The sequence below is a fragment of the Egretta garzetta genome, unplaced genomic scaffold (genome assembly GCF_000687185.1).
Source record: "Egretta garzetta isolate BGI_Z169 unplaced genomic scaffold, ASM68718v1 scaffold293, whole genome shotgun sequence".
Lineage (NCBI taxonomy): Eukaryota > Metazoa > Chordata > Aves > Pelecaniformes > Ardeidae > Egretta > Egretta garzetta.
This window is the reverse complement of record NW_009259318.1, coordinates 3,903,416-3,916,751: the sequence shown is the minus strand read 5'-3', so window position 1 is coordinate 3,916,751 and position 13,336 is coordinate 3,903,416. Positions and strand designations below refer to the sequence as shown.

At 45.6% G+C, this 13,336-nt stretch overlaps 1 protein-coding gene across 1 annotated transcript; it reads left to right on the top strand.

Moving 5' to 3' along the window:
• The first annotated feature begins 5,171 nt into the window (after nucleotides 1-5,171).
• On the top strand, nucleotides 5,172-11,794 carry BCL2L14 (BCL2 like 14). Its single transcript, XM_009636546.2, has 5 exons — nucleotides 5,172-5,586; nucleotides 7,656-7,820; nucleotides 9,248-9,315; nucleotides 10,705-10,977; nucleotides 11,722-11,794. The coding sequence occupies exons 1-5, from the start codon at nucleotides 5,172-5,174 to the stop codon at nucleotides 11,761-11,763; spliced, it is 963 nt and encodes a 320-aa protein (XP_009634841.1). The 3' UTR covers nucleotides 11,764-11,794.
• Nucleotides 11,795-13,336: the final 1,542 nt, after the last annotated feature.

Genomic DNA, 13,336 nt, shown 5'->3' with positions numbered 1-13,336 from the left:
AATGTTACACAAATAATTTCAGATCTATAAAGAGTACCCATGGTGGGGAAGGCTGTGCTGTTTTAAGTAACGTCAGTGTCTGATCTGAAGGGCGAAGTTAGATCTTTACAAGGAGGCACTTGAGTTTGCATAAAGTATTAAATAATGAAAAAGAATGGCATAGCCTTTAAAATTTTCTCTCTATTTCTGGACAAACTTCAAAATTAATTAAATGCTTGGTCTGGTTTCCAGGGCAAATGGGAAGCGCCTGTTCCTGGGCTCCTTGACTAGCTAAAGGGATTTGCTGTAGACTTGCTTTCTGTGTAGCAGAGACACTGAGAAGTGCAGTGCAGCTTAAAACACTCTTTAAGCTGCTCTGGTTTGCACTGGCAGATGGGCTCAGACAATCACGAGGCACAGAAAAGGTCTCACCTTTGCTCCCCGGCATCCCGAGGGTGGTATGCACACCAGCGCTCCCTCCCTAGGCACGGCAAATGAAGCAGCAGCAGCCCCATGCCTGCCTTGCACCATTTCAGTTCTCCTTTCTTTCCCTCTGTATTGCCAGCTCCCACTTCTTTTTCTCCGCTTGGTTTGTTTCTTGCAACAGTCTCTTGCTGACTTCTTTCTGCTGAGCTTTCAGTTTCCCTTGCAGGTTCATTGAAAGTTGCCTGCACAAGGGCTGTGAGAAGATGCAAAGCTCCTGCTGACCCTAGCAACTAGCAACAGAAGGGGAACTTGCGCCCTCTCCCCCACCCTCCAAACTGCCCCAGCCGTGTCCAGCAAAGAGGGACTCACCTTGGCACGACCTTGTGAGCAAGAGGTCTCGGTGTGGTACTGGGATCTTCGCAGGACAGGGCTTCTGCTGAAGCCCAGGAGGCTGTTCAAAGACAACGTAGTCGCTTGTACCTCGGATGCTCTTGGGATGAATTCTCACCCAAGCGCATAGTTAGGGAAGAGTGAGATGTTTTGCCACATGAAGTATAGGTTTCTGAACATTAAATTGCATCACCCTATTAGCAGAAAACCGGGCAAGCTGACACCTAGGCTTGCACTGGGAAGAAAATTTCAGAGAGGTGGTTGCCATGTGTTTGAGAGAGGCATTGAAGGCTTGGGATGGTGGTGTGTCAGTGGCTTAACTTGAGCACGGTTGAGCAATTACATTTTTTGGGCTCACTCATGGAATGACTTAACATAGCAGCTCCCTGAGAGATAAACAAGTCGTCTTTCCTTTCTCTACGAGTGACTGTGCTGGGCTTTTTTTCCCCATTTCCCACCCCGCCCCCCTCATCACACTGTTCCCATTCTCATTTCTTTAGTGACTGTCCTAAAATGGAAGAGGAAGCCAGCGATATCCCAGAGCAGCATCTGGAACAGTCCTTTCTCTTGGGGGAAGGATAGAGTCTCTAAAATGGGGTGCAGCCTATGCGCTGTACAGATGCATTTAGCAGTGCAAGGTTAGAGGAACTGTCACGTTGGACCTACGATGTGACACTTCCAGGTTTCTTCCTTCTGAACCCGTCCCCTTTCTTCTTACCCTTCCTTCCTCTCCTTCTTCTTCCCCTTTTCTTTCCTCATTGCCTTCCCCGGTAAGGACAATTCTGAACTAGGAGTACATGTAAGCCATGGGTTTGGAGTATTTCTGATGCTCATACATTTGGTAAGGAGGGGTTTGGGTTTTTATATGTTCCTTTTTTCCCTTCTGTTGTCTCGACACCACCACCACAAACCAATTTAGCGTGGTGGAAGTGGCTTATCTAAGTTTTGTTATATTGGTTGCTTCTGGCAGCTCATGGCAAAACAGCACAGAGTGCCACAAACTTTTTTTTCTTACAAATGTGAAACTTAACCAAAAATCTTACAATTACAGCAGTAATGAAAAAAAGGTTACAAATCAGCTGAGCTTTGTTTCTTTCCATAGCTTGCTGGGGCATGGAAATATTTTTTGACTAATCAGTTGCTTCCAACTTTTTTATTAACCCCCTTTAAGTGTGTTAGTTCTAACACCACCTATATCCAGAAGACAAATGGTATCGTTTATACCAGAGTAGTGAAATGGGATGCATGTGAGATGAGACGTCTTTTCCAAATAGAGGGGTTCAGAAGTTTAAAGCCAGGCTTTTGCTAAAGGTGAGCCAGTATCTTCCTGTGGATTTTCATAGGACTGGGATGGTTTACACCAGATGAAGATCTGGCTCTTCATACAATCACACATGACTTATTTCACCCTCATATTTAGGAAAAAGAAAGCTTTAGGGTAACAGATGGGTCAGAACGTGACAACATGTAGTTTTCTGGAGTTTGAAGGAAGCGGCTACTAACTTCAGACCTTTGCACAGTAAAGATGGGTGATCTGCAATTGAAGTGCAGCCTGGCAGTCACCCTGCCTCCGAGCCTTGCCTCTCAGCACCCACGAAGAAACAGGGTAGCCAGGTCCCTTCATATTCCATGGCTGTGCCTGGAGAACCCTGCAAAATAAGGCTGCTCTAGAAAGCTGCCTCCTCCAGAGCAGCTGCCCTGTTGTTATGAATTAGGAGGGACAGCTTGCCTGTATCCCAACAGCAGAAGTTAAAAATACATGGGGAGCAAGGCACCCTGTTCCTACTGACTTTCCTTCGGACTTGGAGCAGGTGTGTGGTGTGTGTTTAACTCCCAAATGTGAGACTCCATGCTTAGGATTTAAACGTCCTGTTGGATACGTACCCGCAATAGCCTTACGCAAAGCCGCAAATAGCCGAGTGATACTCCAGACAGGAAGAAATTAGCTTAAACTTGTTTCTGTCAGGGTGAGGGCATAGTGCGAGTGAATTTGCTACTTGTTTAAGAGAGGGCAGTGGGGACAGAAGCCTCCTATTTTGGCTTGGCAGCAACAGAGACCCCAGTAACAGTCATGGCAGTGACAGTGAAGTCCCTGGTGACTGGAAAAAGGGAAACATTGTGCCCATTTTCAAAAAGGGTAGAAAGGAAGACCCTGGGAACTACCAACCTGTCAGCCTCCCCTCTGTGCCTGGGAAGATCATGGAACAGATCCTCCTAGAAGCTATGCTAAGGCACATGGAGGCCAGGGAGATAATTCAAGATAGCCAGCATGGCTTCACCAAGGTCAAGTCCTGCCTGAAGAACCTAGTGACTTTCTACGATGGTGTGACAACAACAGTGGACAAAGAAAAATCAACAGACGTCATCTATCTGGACTTCTGCAAAGCCTTTGACACAGTCCCCCACAACATCCTTCTCTCTAAATTGGAGAGCTACGGATTTGATGGGTGGACTGTTCAGTGGATAAGGAACTGGCTGGATGGTCACATCCAGAGGGTAGTGGTCAATGGCTCAATGTCTGGATGGAGACCAGTGACAAGTGGTGTCCCTCAGGGGTCCGCACTGGGACCGGTGCTGTTTAATGTTTTCATCAATGACTTAGACAGCGAGATCGAGTGCACCCTCAGCAAGTTTGCGGATGACACCAAGCTGAGTGGTGCGGTTGACACACCAGAAGGACGGGATGTCATCCAGAGAGACCTGGACAGGCTGGAGAGGTGGGCCTGGGTGAACCTTAGATAGACAGGTAAGCACAGGCTGTCTATTTAACTAACAAGGACTTCCCACTCAGTGAGAATATTGTCATCATAGATTGAAACTATAAAATAAAAATTCTGAGAGATTACTTGATACAAATTAGTATCTTAAGTTGTATTGAAGGAACTGTCCATGTTGTAAATCAGTATTAGACCTGGAGTACTGCATCCAGCTCTGGAGCCCTCAGCACAAGAAGGACATGGAAGTGTTGGAGCGGTTCCAGAGGAGGGCTACTGAAATGATCTGAGGGCTGGAGCACCTCTCCTATGAGAACAGGCTGAGAGAGTTGGGGTTGTTCAGCCTGGAGAAGAGAAGGCTGCAAGGAGACCTGATTGCAGCCTTTCAGTACTTAAGGGGGGCCTATAGGAAAGATGGGGAAAATCTTTTTAGTAGAGACAGCTGTGACAAGACAAGGGGTAATGGCTTTAGACTAAAACAGGGTAGGTTTAGACTGGATATAAGGAAGAAATTTTTTACAATGAGGGTGGTGAAACACTGGAACAGGTTGCCCAGAGAGGTGGTGGAGGCCCCATCCCTGGAAACATTCAAGGCCAGGTTGGACGGGGCTCTGAGCAACCTGATCTAGTTAGCGGTGTCCCTGCTCCTGCAGGGGGGTTGGACTGGATGACCTCTAGGGGTCCCTTCCAACCCAAAACATTCTATGATTCTATGACAGCTTCTGGATACGTGCAGGGTTTTGTTCGCCTTTGCATGGGTCTCTGAGCAAAGGCGTTGCAGAGAGCCTGCTGCCAGTGGTCAGGGCTGCCTGTGCAAACACCTAAAACCTCACCTGGGCTCTGCAAAAGATACTTTTCCAGGAATAAAAAAAATCACAGCAGTTAGGTCGCTGCATCACAGCTCATCACTCCCATTTCGTCCTCTCGTTGCTCTGGCTTCTGGGAGGCTGGGTGGCATATGTGTGCTGTGGGATTGGTATGTTTATTTGGGTGGGAGCAAGTTACACTAGATAAGTGCCACCACACCATCCCTTGCATGCAGTCAAACACACAAGATTGTTGACTCAGGTCCCCAAAAGTGAAAGGACAGTTGAGAACATTATGATAGGTAAATATCACAATTTTTCCTAATGTTTGGGCTAGTTCTTGTTTGCTTTCTTACCTAGAGTGCTCAGGACCTGAATTTGTCAAAACTTCCTCTGAAAGTGCAAGTATTTAGGTGCTTGCTCATTTGAGCCACAGTGTAGGCTCTTTGCAGTGCTTTGATAAATTGTTTTTGGTTCCATCCCAAGTATCAGTTACTATTGTTATGGGCTTTCCTCTTTTCCTGCACTGCAACCACTGAATACTCCTTGCATTTCCTAATTTTTCTTGTCTAAGCCACGAAATGCAGTTAAGAGCAATGTATTAGGTTTTTTGTTCCTGCTCTTTGATGGCCTTGATTGCCACCTGAGGTATTTGTCAGTAACAGGATTCTTTTTCTAGAAAACGGTGCTTCTCTGGCTCCCGGGTACTGCAGTATTCTTAACCACACCACAACTGAGGTTTGTAAGGTGTTTGGTGAAATGTTCTGTAGAAATGTCAAGTACTGGTTGGTATTCATGAAAAATGGGCTGTTCCCTAAGCCATTAAAACTAAGAGTATGTTCTTGCAGGAGCCATGATGTCTTCGCCAAATGATGTCAGTATGGAAGAAATAATGCTGGAAGATGATGAGCGAGACAGCATAGAATACAAGATCCTAATGGCCTATGCCCAGCGGCGGTTGTCTGTCAGTAAATACGGGAAACTTCTGAAAAACAAGGCTAATGAGCAGAAATCATCATCCTTAATTGGGAGAAAAGTAAAGACTGAGCATCAAAGGAATAAAGCTGGACCAAGCTGGAGAATAGTTTCAGAGGGTCCCGTGATGAAACAGGGGGACAAAAAGCAACTGAAAAGGGCATTTTTGCCAGGATATTGTCTACCTTTGGTCTGCAGCAGAGCAGAGCTGGAAGAGCCCCCAGAGCTGTCATTGCACCAAGATCACATGGCACAATCTGCGAGCCCTCAAGAAGGGAGTTCTCAGCATCAGACAAGTACGTCTTAGTTCTTTGCTTTTGCTGTTTGTTTTAAAATCTCTCTCTAAATAGCTTAAATGGCTGGTGCCCTGTGCAAGGCAGGAGGAAGGAGGTGGTTTCTTTCATTTTTTGGTCACTTTCACTTTTTGGTCAATCTGCCAGATCTTCAGTAGTGCTTGCACACACAAGATTCATGCTTGTGACTGCTTTTTCTGTTTTCCATCGTATGGTGGTTAAGTATTGTATAATAGCAGGGGTTGGTTTTTTTTCTGAGCAATTGCACAGGTGGGTTTTTTTTTCTGAGCATTGGCTTTTTCTTTTTCATACCTGGTCAGGCTGAAGACCTCCACACTAAAATCAAGGAAGAGAAGTTGCCTGAAGGCCCGTTCAAGGAGCTTTATCATGCAATAAATATTTCACGCTAAAGACAGAGGTGCTAGATTCTGCTTGAAACACTGGTGCCAAGCAGTTGGCAGTGACCAACCTCAAGCACAGAGCAGCCTGTGTCTCTCGGCCACCTCTCATAACCCTACCGTGTATCTTAAATGGAAAGAGTCTTCCAGAGTTACCTAAGTCTCCTTTACACGTTGTTATTATATTAAGTCTGAACCTGCCCTCCCACGTGTTGGAAGAACATCCAGGGATCCCATCCACACAAACAAACATCTTGTACCCCAGCCCCCAAAGCCAGCCCCACATCAGGTGCTACACTGCAGGCAATGAGTTTTTACCTTTTCTGCTCTGGATAATAACTAATACCTTAACTTCTCGTACAAGACTGAGAGAGGAGGCTGAGGTATCCCCATTAAATTGCCATATACAGTATCTGATAGGTTGCCATATTGTTTTCATATACATAGGGTAGGGGGTTGTTTGTTTAATTTGTCCCAGCTTGACACCATTGGTATCACAGTGATTGCTCTCCCCTTTCACTGCCTTTAAAGATATTTCTAAAAATTATCCATCACTGACTTCTTGAGGCTAATGCCTCATCCCTGATGAGTTTAACTGTCCTGGGCCAGCTCCTACCCACCAAGCCCGTAACTCCCCCTGCTGCCAGATCCAGCTCTGTCTCTCAAGAAAAGGTCCCTGCCTCAGCCCAGTGCCTTCTGCTCAGGGGGAAAAACTATAACATTCTACTGTTTGGTTGCCAGGGACACGTGTCTGCATCCAGATATCCATGTTTATGTCCATTTTATTTTCACATTGCCAAGGAAAGTGCTTGAGAGCTTGGGTGCAATCACTTGATGGCCCTGCCAATATATCACCATGTTCCCTGTAGCATCGGTGGCAGCATGGCCTCAAGGTAAAACCTCCCTGTGCTAGGCATCAACCTCCCTGGGGATCCTGCTTGGCTTCAAATCCAGGCTTTACCTTCCCTTTCGCAGATTGCTGGACCAATTCCTAAAACATTATTATTATTTATCATTTAAACCGCTAGCAGCTGCACTGCAAGCTTGGCCAGTCCATTCTGTCAGGACACCTTTTAGACGAAACAAACCTTGCAACAGCTCCTCCTCTTCTTTTTGATATAGCAGGATCCCCACTGGTGTCCCCTCACTGAGCGATGCCTTCAGCTGGTCAGGGTCCTGAGTAGGGTCATTACAGCATAAAGCCAGTCTGGTCACTGAATCCTGCCAGTATTTGTCTCTGCTTAATACCACAGTGTCAAGGGCATGAGAAGCTTTTGTGCTAGAGGTGCCTCTGAAGTGAAGTCTGCTGCTCCTTTGCTCAGGATTAGCCTGTGAGAACAAGGAAAGAGCAGTTAAATAGACCATCTTTTCTGAATCTGGACCTGTAGGTGAATTAATCATGGGCAACACCACTCTCACAGTAAGGTCTAAGATTCACGTTCCTATAGAGCAGTACTCTCACATTTCTTAATAAACGGCGTGATTCTGGCTTGCAAGGATGTACGCCAGCGAGCAACACTCACACTTGCTTCTGTATGGCCTCTGCATAGTTACCTGCTGCTCAAATACTAGAGAGGGGTTGCACCTCGGGGGGCATGTAAATGAGTAAATGGCTAAATTATGTCCTGGAGAGATTAACCGCCTTCTTTATTTCCCACCCTCCTTCACAATCAGGTGAAACAGCAGATGTCAACCACATTGCAGACAAACTTGCCAAGCTTGTTACTTCCAAATCCCAGGAATCTCCTTCAGATGCGTCATTCCAGATAATGTGTCGTGCCTCGTGCCAGGAACAAGATGACAGTGATCCTACTGATGGAACTGAGGGCAAAGAACATGGTAAGGGTGAAGAATTTCATGCTCACAGACAGTATCTCAGGTTGGGATTGCACGCTGAGGCACTTTCACTAGACGTGGTGAAGCACTCAGGGCTTTTGCAGCAAGACGCTGTGAAGAAGGCAGTTTGCTCTGCTGGTTCTTGCTCTTGTTGCCCACATTTCTATGTGTTCCATTTGGGGCCCCTCACTACAAGAAAGACATTGAGGCGCTGGAGCATGTCCAGAGAAGGGCAACGAAGCTGATGAAGGGTCTGGAGCACAAGTCCTGTGGAGTGGCTGAGGGAACTGGGGTTGTTTAGCCTGGAGAAGAGGAGGCTGAGGGGAGACCTTATCACCCTCTACAACTGCCTGAAAGGAGGTTGTAGTGAGGTGGGTGTTGGTCTCTTCTCCCGAGTATCAAGTGATAGGATGAGAGGAAATGACCTCAAGTTGCACCAGAGGAGGTTTAGATTAGATATTAGGAAAAATTTCTTCACTGAAAGAGTTATCAGAAACTGGAATGGGCTACCCAGGGACATGGTTGAGTCCCCATCCCTGGAGGTATTCAAAAGACGGGTGGACAAGTAGTAGTGGACAGGTCCAGTTGGACTCAATGATCTTAAAGGTCTTTTCCGACCAAATGATTCTATGATTCTATGATTTCAGGGACTGCTCTAGCAGTACTCTAACAAGTCCTGCCTGCTACTGCAATTAAAGGGAGCATCCTTGAAAATCCAAGGATTGGATCCACATGAGAAAAGGAGGATGAGGGCAAAGCAAGGGTATAGTGACAGAGCAGCGGTGGGAGTGGCAGGGCTGGGGGAAGATTAACACACAGGGGCCGTAAGGCCAAAGACCAGTCTTTGGGGCAATAATGTCTTGGTCAATCCCTCTTCGGTGACAGGACACCACTGCTCAACAATCTCTGTTTTAAGTCTGAACTGCTTGTCTTCCATGACATCTGAAGAGATTTAGTTTTAATGCAAGCTTTCTAGGGATTTCTGGTTACAAGAGGGATCCTGCCATACTTGCATTTTCTTTAATCCGTCAAACCCAGAGTTTGTCCTAATAAGTTGCAGAAGGTATAATTGGTAATGATGAGAGGATTTTTTTTTCCATAATTTTAAGTCCATTTTCGTGGGCTTCCACTAGCTGCTCTTTTGTTCTGGCTCGTTATCAGACATACCTCAAAGCCCAAAGGGCTGGCAGTGGCATGTTAAAACCCTTGCTCTTTCCCAGATTCTTAACTGGAGCAGAACATCGGGCAGATGGAGAAATACCATTGCTTACTCCACACAGACTAGAACAGTGAGCTTCAGCTTAAAGCCTGGATACACAACTCAGTGAATTTGCCACAAACTAGCAGCTGTTTTCATGATTAAGTGACAGAGGCTTTCACCACAGTTTGCTGTCTGGATCCAATATCGATGTTTCTCTTTTCTTTAACAGATGAAGAAAAGATAATACAAACAATAGTTTCACTGTTAAGACAATCAGGAGACCAACTAGAAAAAAAGGTAAGTCAAGTCCTCCTCTTTTCAGGAGCTACACAGGCTAGAGCGTGAGACGTGACCCGTCTCTTCGGACGGCATGCTGTGTAACCTAGTGCGCTCTTGTCTCTATCCTGAACTTCCCTTTCTCCATCTAGGGCTTTCTGAAACCTTCGCCATTCATCCTGAAATCATTCTTAAGACCAAAGGACTAGCAGAGATCTCTCTTGGGGTGTGGGAAGAAGGCAACAAACATGTTGTGCATTTCAAAGAGGAGTCACTTGCCTCATTCCCGTTGAATTTCACAGGAAGTTGAGCACTCGACTGACTCTGAGAAACTCTTGTGTTTGCATTAGATTTGTCATACAAGTTGTTCCCAGTGGAGGGACAGAAACTCATAGAATCATAGAATTGTTTAGGTTGGAAAAGACCTTTAAGATCATCAAGTCCAACCATTAACCTAACACTGCCATCCCACCACTAAACCATGTCCCTAAGCACTTCGTCTGCCCGTCTCTTAAATACCTCCATGGATGGGGACTTGACCACTTTCCCGAGCAGCCCATTCCAATGCTTAACAACCCTTTCTGTGAAGAAATTTTTCCTAATGTCCAACCTAAACCTGCCGTGGCGCAACTTCAGACCATTTCCCCTCGTCCTATTGCCTGTTATCAGGGAGAAGAGGCCGACCCCCACCTCGCTACAGCCTCCTTTCAGGCAGTTGTAGAGGGTGATAAAGTCTCCCCTCAGCCTCCTCTTCTCCAGATTAAACAACCCCAGTTCCCTCAGCCACTCCTCGTAAGACTTGTGCTCCAGACCCCTCCACAGCTTTGAGAGCTGCTGAAGGGAAATAAATCTTCTGAGTGCAATTTGATAGCCCTGCCCAAAAGCTATAGAAGAACCCTCATACAAGTCCATTAGTTGGAGTGGATGTTTATTAAAAATATAGGTACTTGTTCCCTTTAATTCCTCCTTTAGCTGCCCCCTACCTATAAAGGTATGCTCCCACGTGGAGGACACGCTCCACTCTTGCAGCAGAGAGGTAGCCAAGTACAGTAAGAAGCATCACAAAGACCGTGACTGAGCAAAAGGAGTTTAGCATGGCAGCTGTTGCCAGCACCTCTCATAACCCTGCCTTTACTCTGATATCGGTGTCATACTTGTTTTGCTTTCTCTCTCTCTGCTTCTCTCATTCAAATGCAAAAAAACTGAAGATTTTTTTAGAGAAAAAACCATAGAACCACCTCCAGCGCCTGAGCAGCTTTGCACCAAGGTGTGGGCTTTGTCTGTCATCTCTTGCATTCACCACCACGATTAGACTATATTACTTAAAGATGCTCTCCTTTCCCACTGAGATGGGGCAAGCAATTCCAACAAGAGTGGCTCAGTTTAACCAATCCGTATTCTTATTTTCAGATCAAAAAGGACAGGATTTTGTATCAGGATTTTAAAGACATGCTGTCCTACACCTTCTTCAAGAGGATCACTGATTTGGTCCTGGAGGATGTCTCAGCAGATTCAACAAACAAGCCAAGAGACCAAGTACAATGCACGAAAGTTGCCTTTACAATGGAAGTTGCCACCAGACTTACTGCTGTGGACACCCATCCTATGAACCTGGTCTTGGGCTTTGGGTTAAAGTACCTCAGAGAACACTTCAAGCCATGGATTCAGGACCAGGGTGGCTGGGTACGCGTTTTGCCTCCCTTGACTTCTGCATAGCCTAAGTCACCTCAAAGCAGCACACTTTCATGGAACTAACATGGACCAGATGCAAACCAAACCCAACTGCATATACTTTAACACAGCGGGGACTCCAGCTGTGGAATTACTTGCTACAAGACATCTTCTATGCTGCAAGTTTTTTATTTACATAGGTCCAAAAATCAGTAGGAGACATTCATGGAGGGTTGTAAAGTATAAAACACGATTCCTGGCGCAGGCAGTCTCTTCACCACAAATAGCTGAAGGCTGGGAGAACCACCAGGAAACTTCACACTTGCCCTAATACTTCTCCCTAGAAGTGTGCTGTTGGCAGGTTCTGGGGACAGCAGTTCATTCAGTCCGCCCTTACGGCGTGGTATGCTTCCACTTTGCCTGTACACAGAGGCATCTGTTTATCTTCATAGCCCTCTTTCAAAGTCAGTTGTGCAAGGTGCTCTTTCACCAGCAGTGGTGCTGAGCTGCTGCCTTTTGCAGCTCATTTACCTGGATTTGCTGGGAGGCACTTGCATCGGAGATCCTAATCCGTTTGTGCTTCATGAAATGAATGGAAACATTCAGCAGCTGTACAGCCTGCATCCATTGGAATAGACAGCATGTGAGGTCAGGAAATCCTACTGGCAAACCTACTGACTAACTTCAAGCAGGGTTGAAATTAGGATGAAAGTCCTCATTGCTTTTATAACTGTAAGTTTTCTTTCTGTGTTACAGGAAAAGGCTTTGGCTTCACTGGATCAGGAAGAAGTAGAGTAATCATGACCGAATTCATTCTTCAGGGTGCAGGAGCCTTCAGTTAAGGAACATGCAGGATCTTACCGCAGTCTAATGCCAGAATGCTTCATGGCTATGTACTTTTATTTTTTCCATGGAAATTTCAAGTGTTGCATGGATAACTCCGATGGGTACAACTGCGCTTACTTACAGTTGATGTAGAAGTGTTCTGTGGATATGAAGGCACTTCCAATTCCCCTGGAGCATTCAGCCCCACAGGTAGTGATTTTAGGTACCTTTCTGAGTAGAGATGCTTGCCACTACTCCTATGGGTAGATGTTAAAGTGCAAACTGGAGGAACATATCAAAGTATGCAATCGAGAACCACTGGACTCTGATCAACCATCAACCACGCGAGACGAGCGCTGCCAGCTTTGTGTGGTTCATAGTGGCACCATCTGTTACCAGTTCCACAGTCCCTTGTTAGAAGACATACCTATGCACTGCTACTGGTTCCCTCTCTCCCCCCTGCTCCTTCTCTGATTAGATTCTCTGAAGTGTTGATGTCATTTTATACTTCTGAAAGGGACTGAGTAAGGTCAGTAACGGCTTTTTACTCCAGTGCCTTCCCCATTCCCCCAAGAAAATAGACTTGATCTACCTAGAGATGCCTTTAATTTGAACTCTTCTGTTTTAAACCCCTTCAAAGCGTAGCATAATACAGCATCATTTGGTCCACTAGTGTGGAAGATACAAACATTCTGAGAGCTTTGTAATGCAAGAAATTTAAAACTTACTCTACTGCATCGCTTTTCTTCCTTATTCAAAAGCAGCTCAATGCTACGTGTAATCTCAGGGATTTCTCCATAAGCTGAACTGGCCCTTCAGCCACTGAAAACAAGCGATCTGACTTGAGTTCTTGAATCTGGATGTGTGGCAGCAGAAGGAATAACAGTGCATCATTTAAGGTAGAGGCGGATGCCAGTGAAACTATTCATGATTTTGAGGCTTGGTTTGTGGCACATTTAGTTGATGACTTTTGGATTTCCATCCCCCACAAATCCCCAGTGAAGAAAGAGGGACCTCAGGACATCTGCCGAATCTGCAAAGCTGTGGCATCGCCTCTGTGACTTTCCAGTACAAACAGGTAATTTTTCCTGAAAAGGGTCTCTGCCTCTCAGTAAGATACCCTTCCATCACGGGTGCTCCTTCTGTGTGTATGTTAACTACAAAGACTGTGTGAAGAAGTTGTTAACAAATCGTGAATATGAATGAAAGTAATAAAAAGCATTTTAACTGGATGTCTAAAATGCACACTGCTATCAAAGGTGAAGTATTTTTCTAATAAACCTTAAACTTTCAACTCAAACTCTGCCTCTGTTTGGACACATATGTGTGAAACAAAAGATGGAGAAGGTGGAACCTTTGCTTCCCTTCCTCAAAGGAGTTGGGAAATACTTCATATATCTCTAGACTGTAAATCTAAGATTCCCTTAGTTTTTAAGAACATCCACTCTTTCTAATCACATCAGATATCCCCAAAGGGGGATGATTTGTGGGGGAGAGGCAAGAACTTACTCAGAAGTTCAAAATGTCGTTCTTCTCCTCCTGTCTC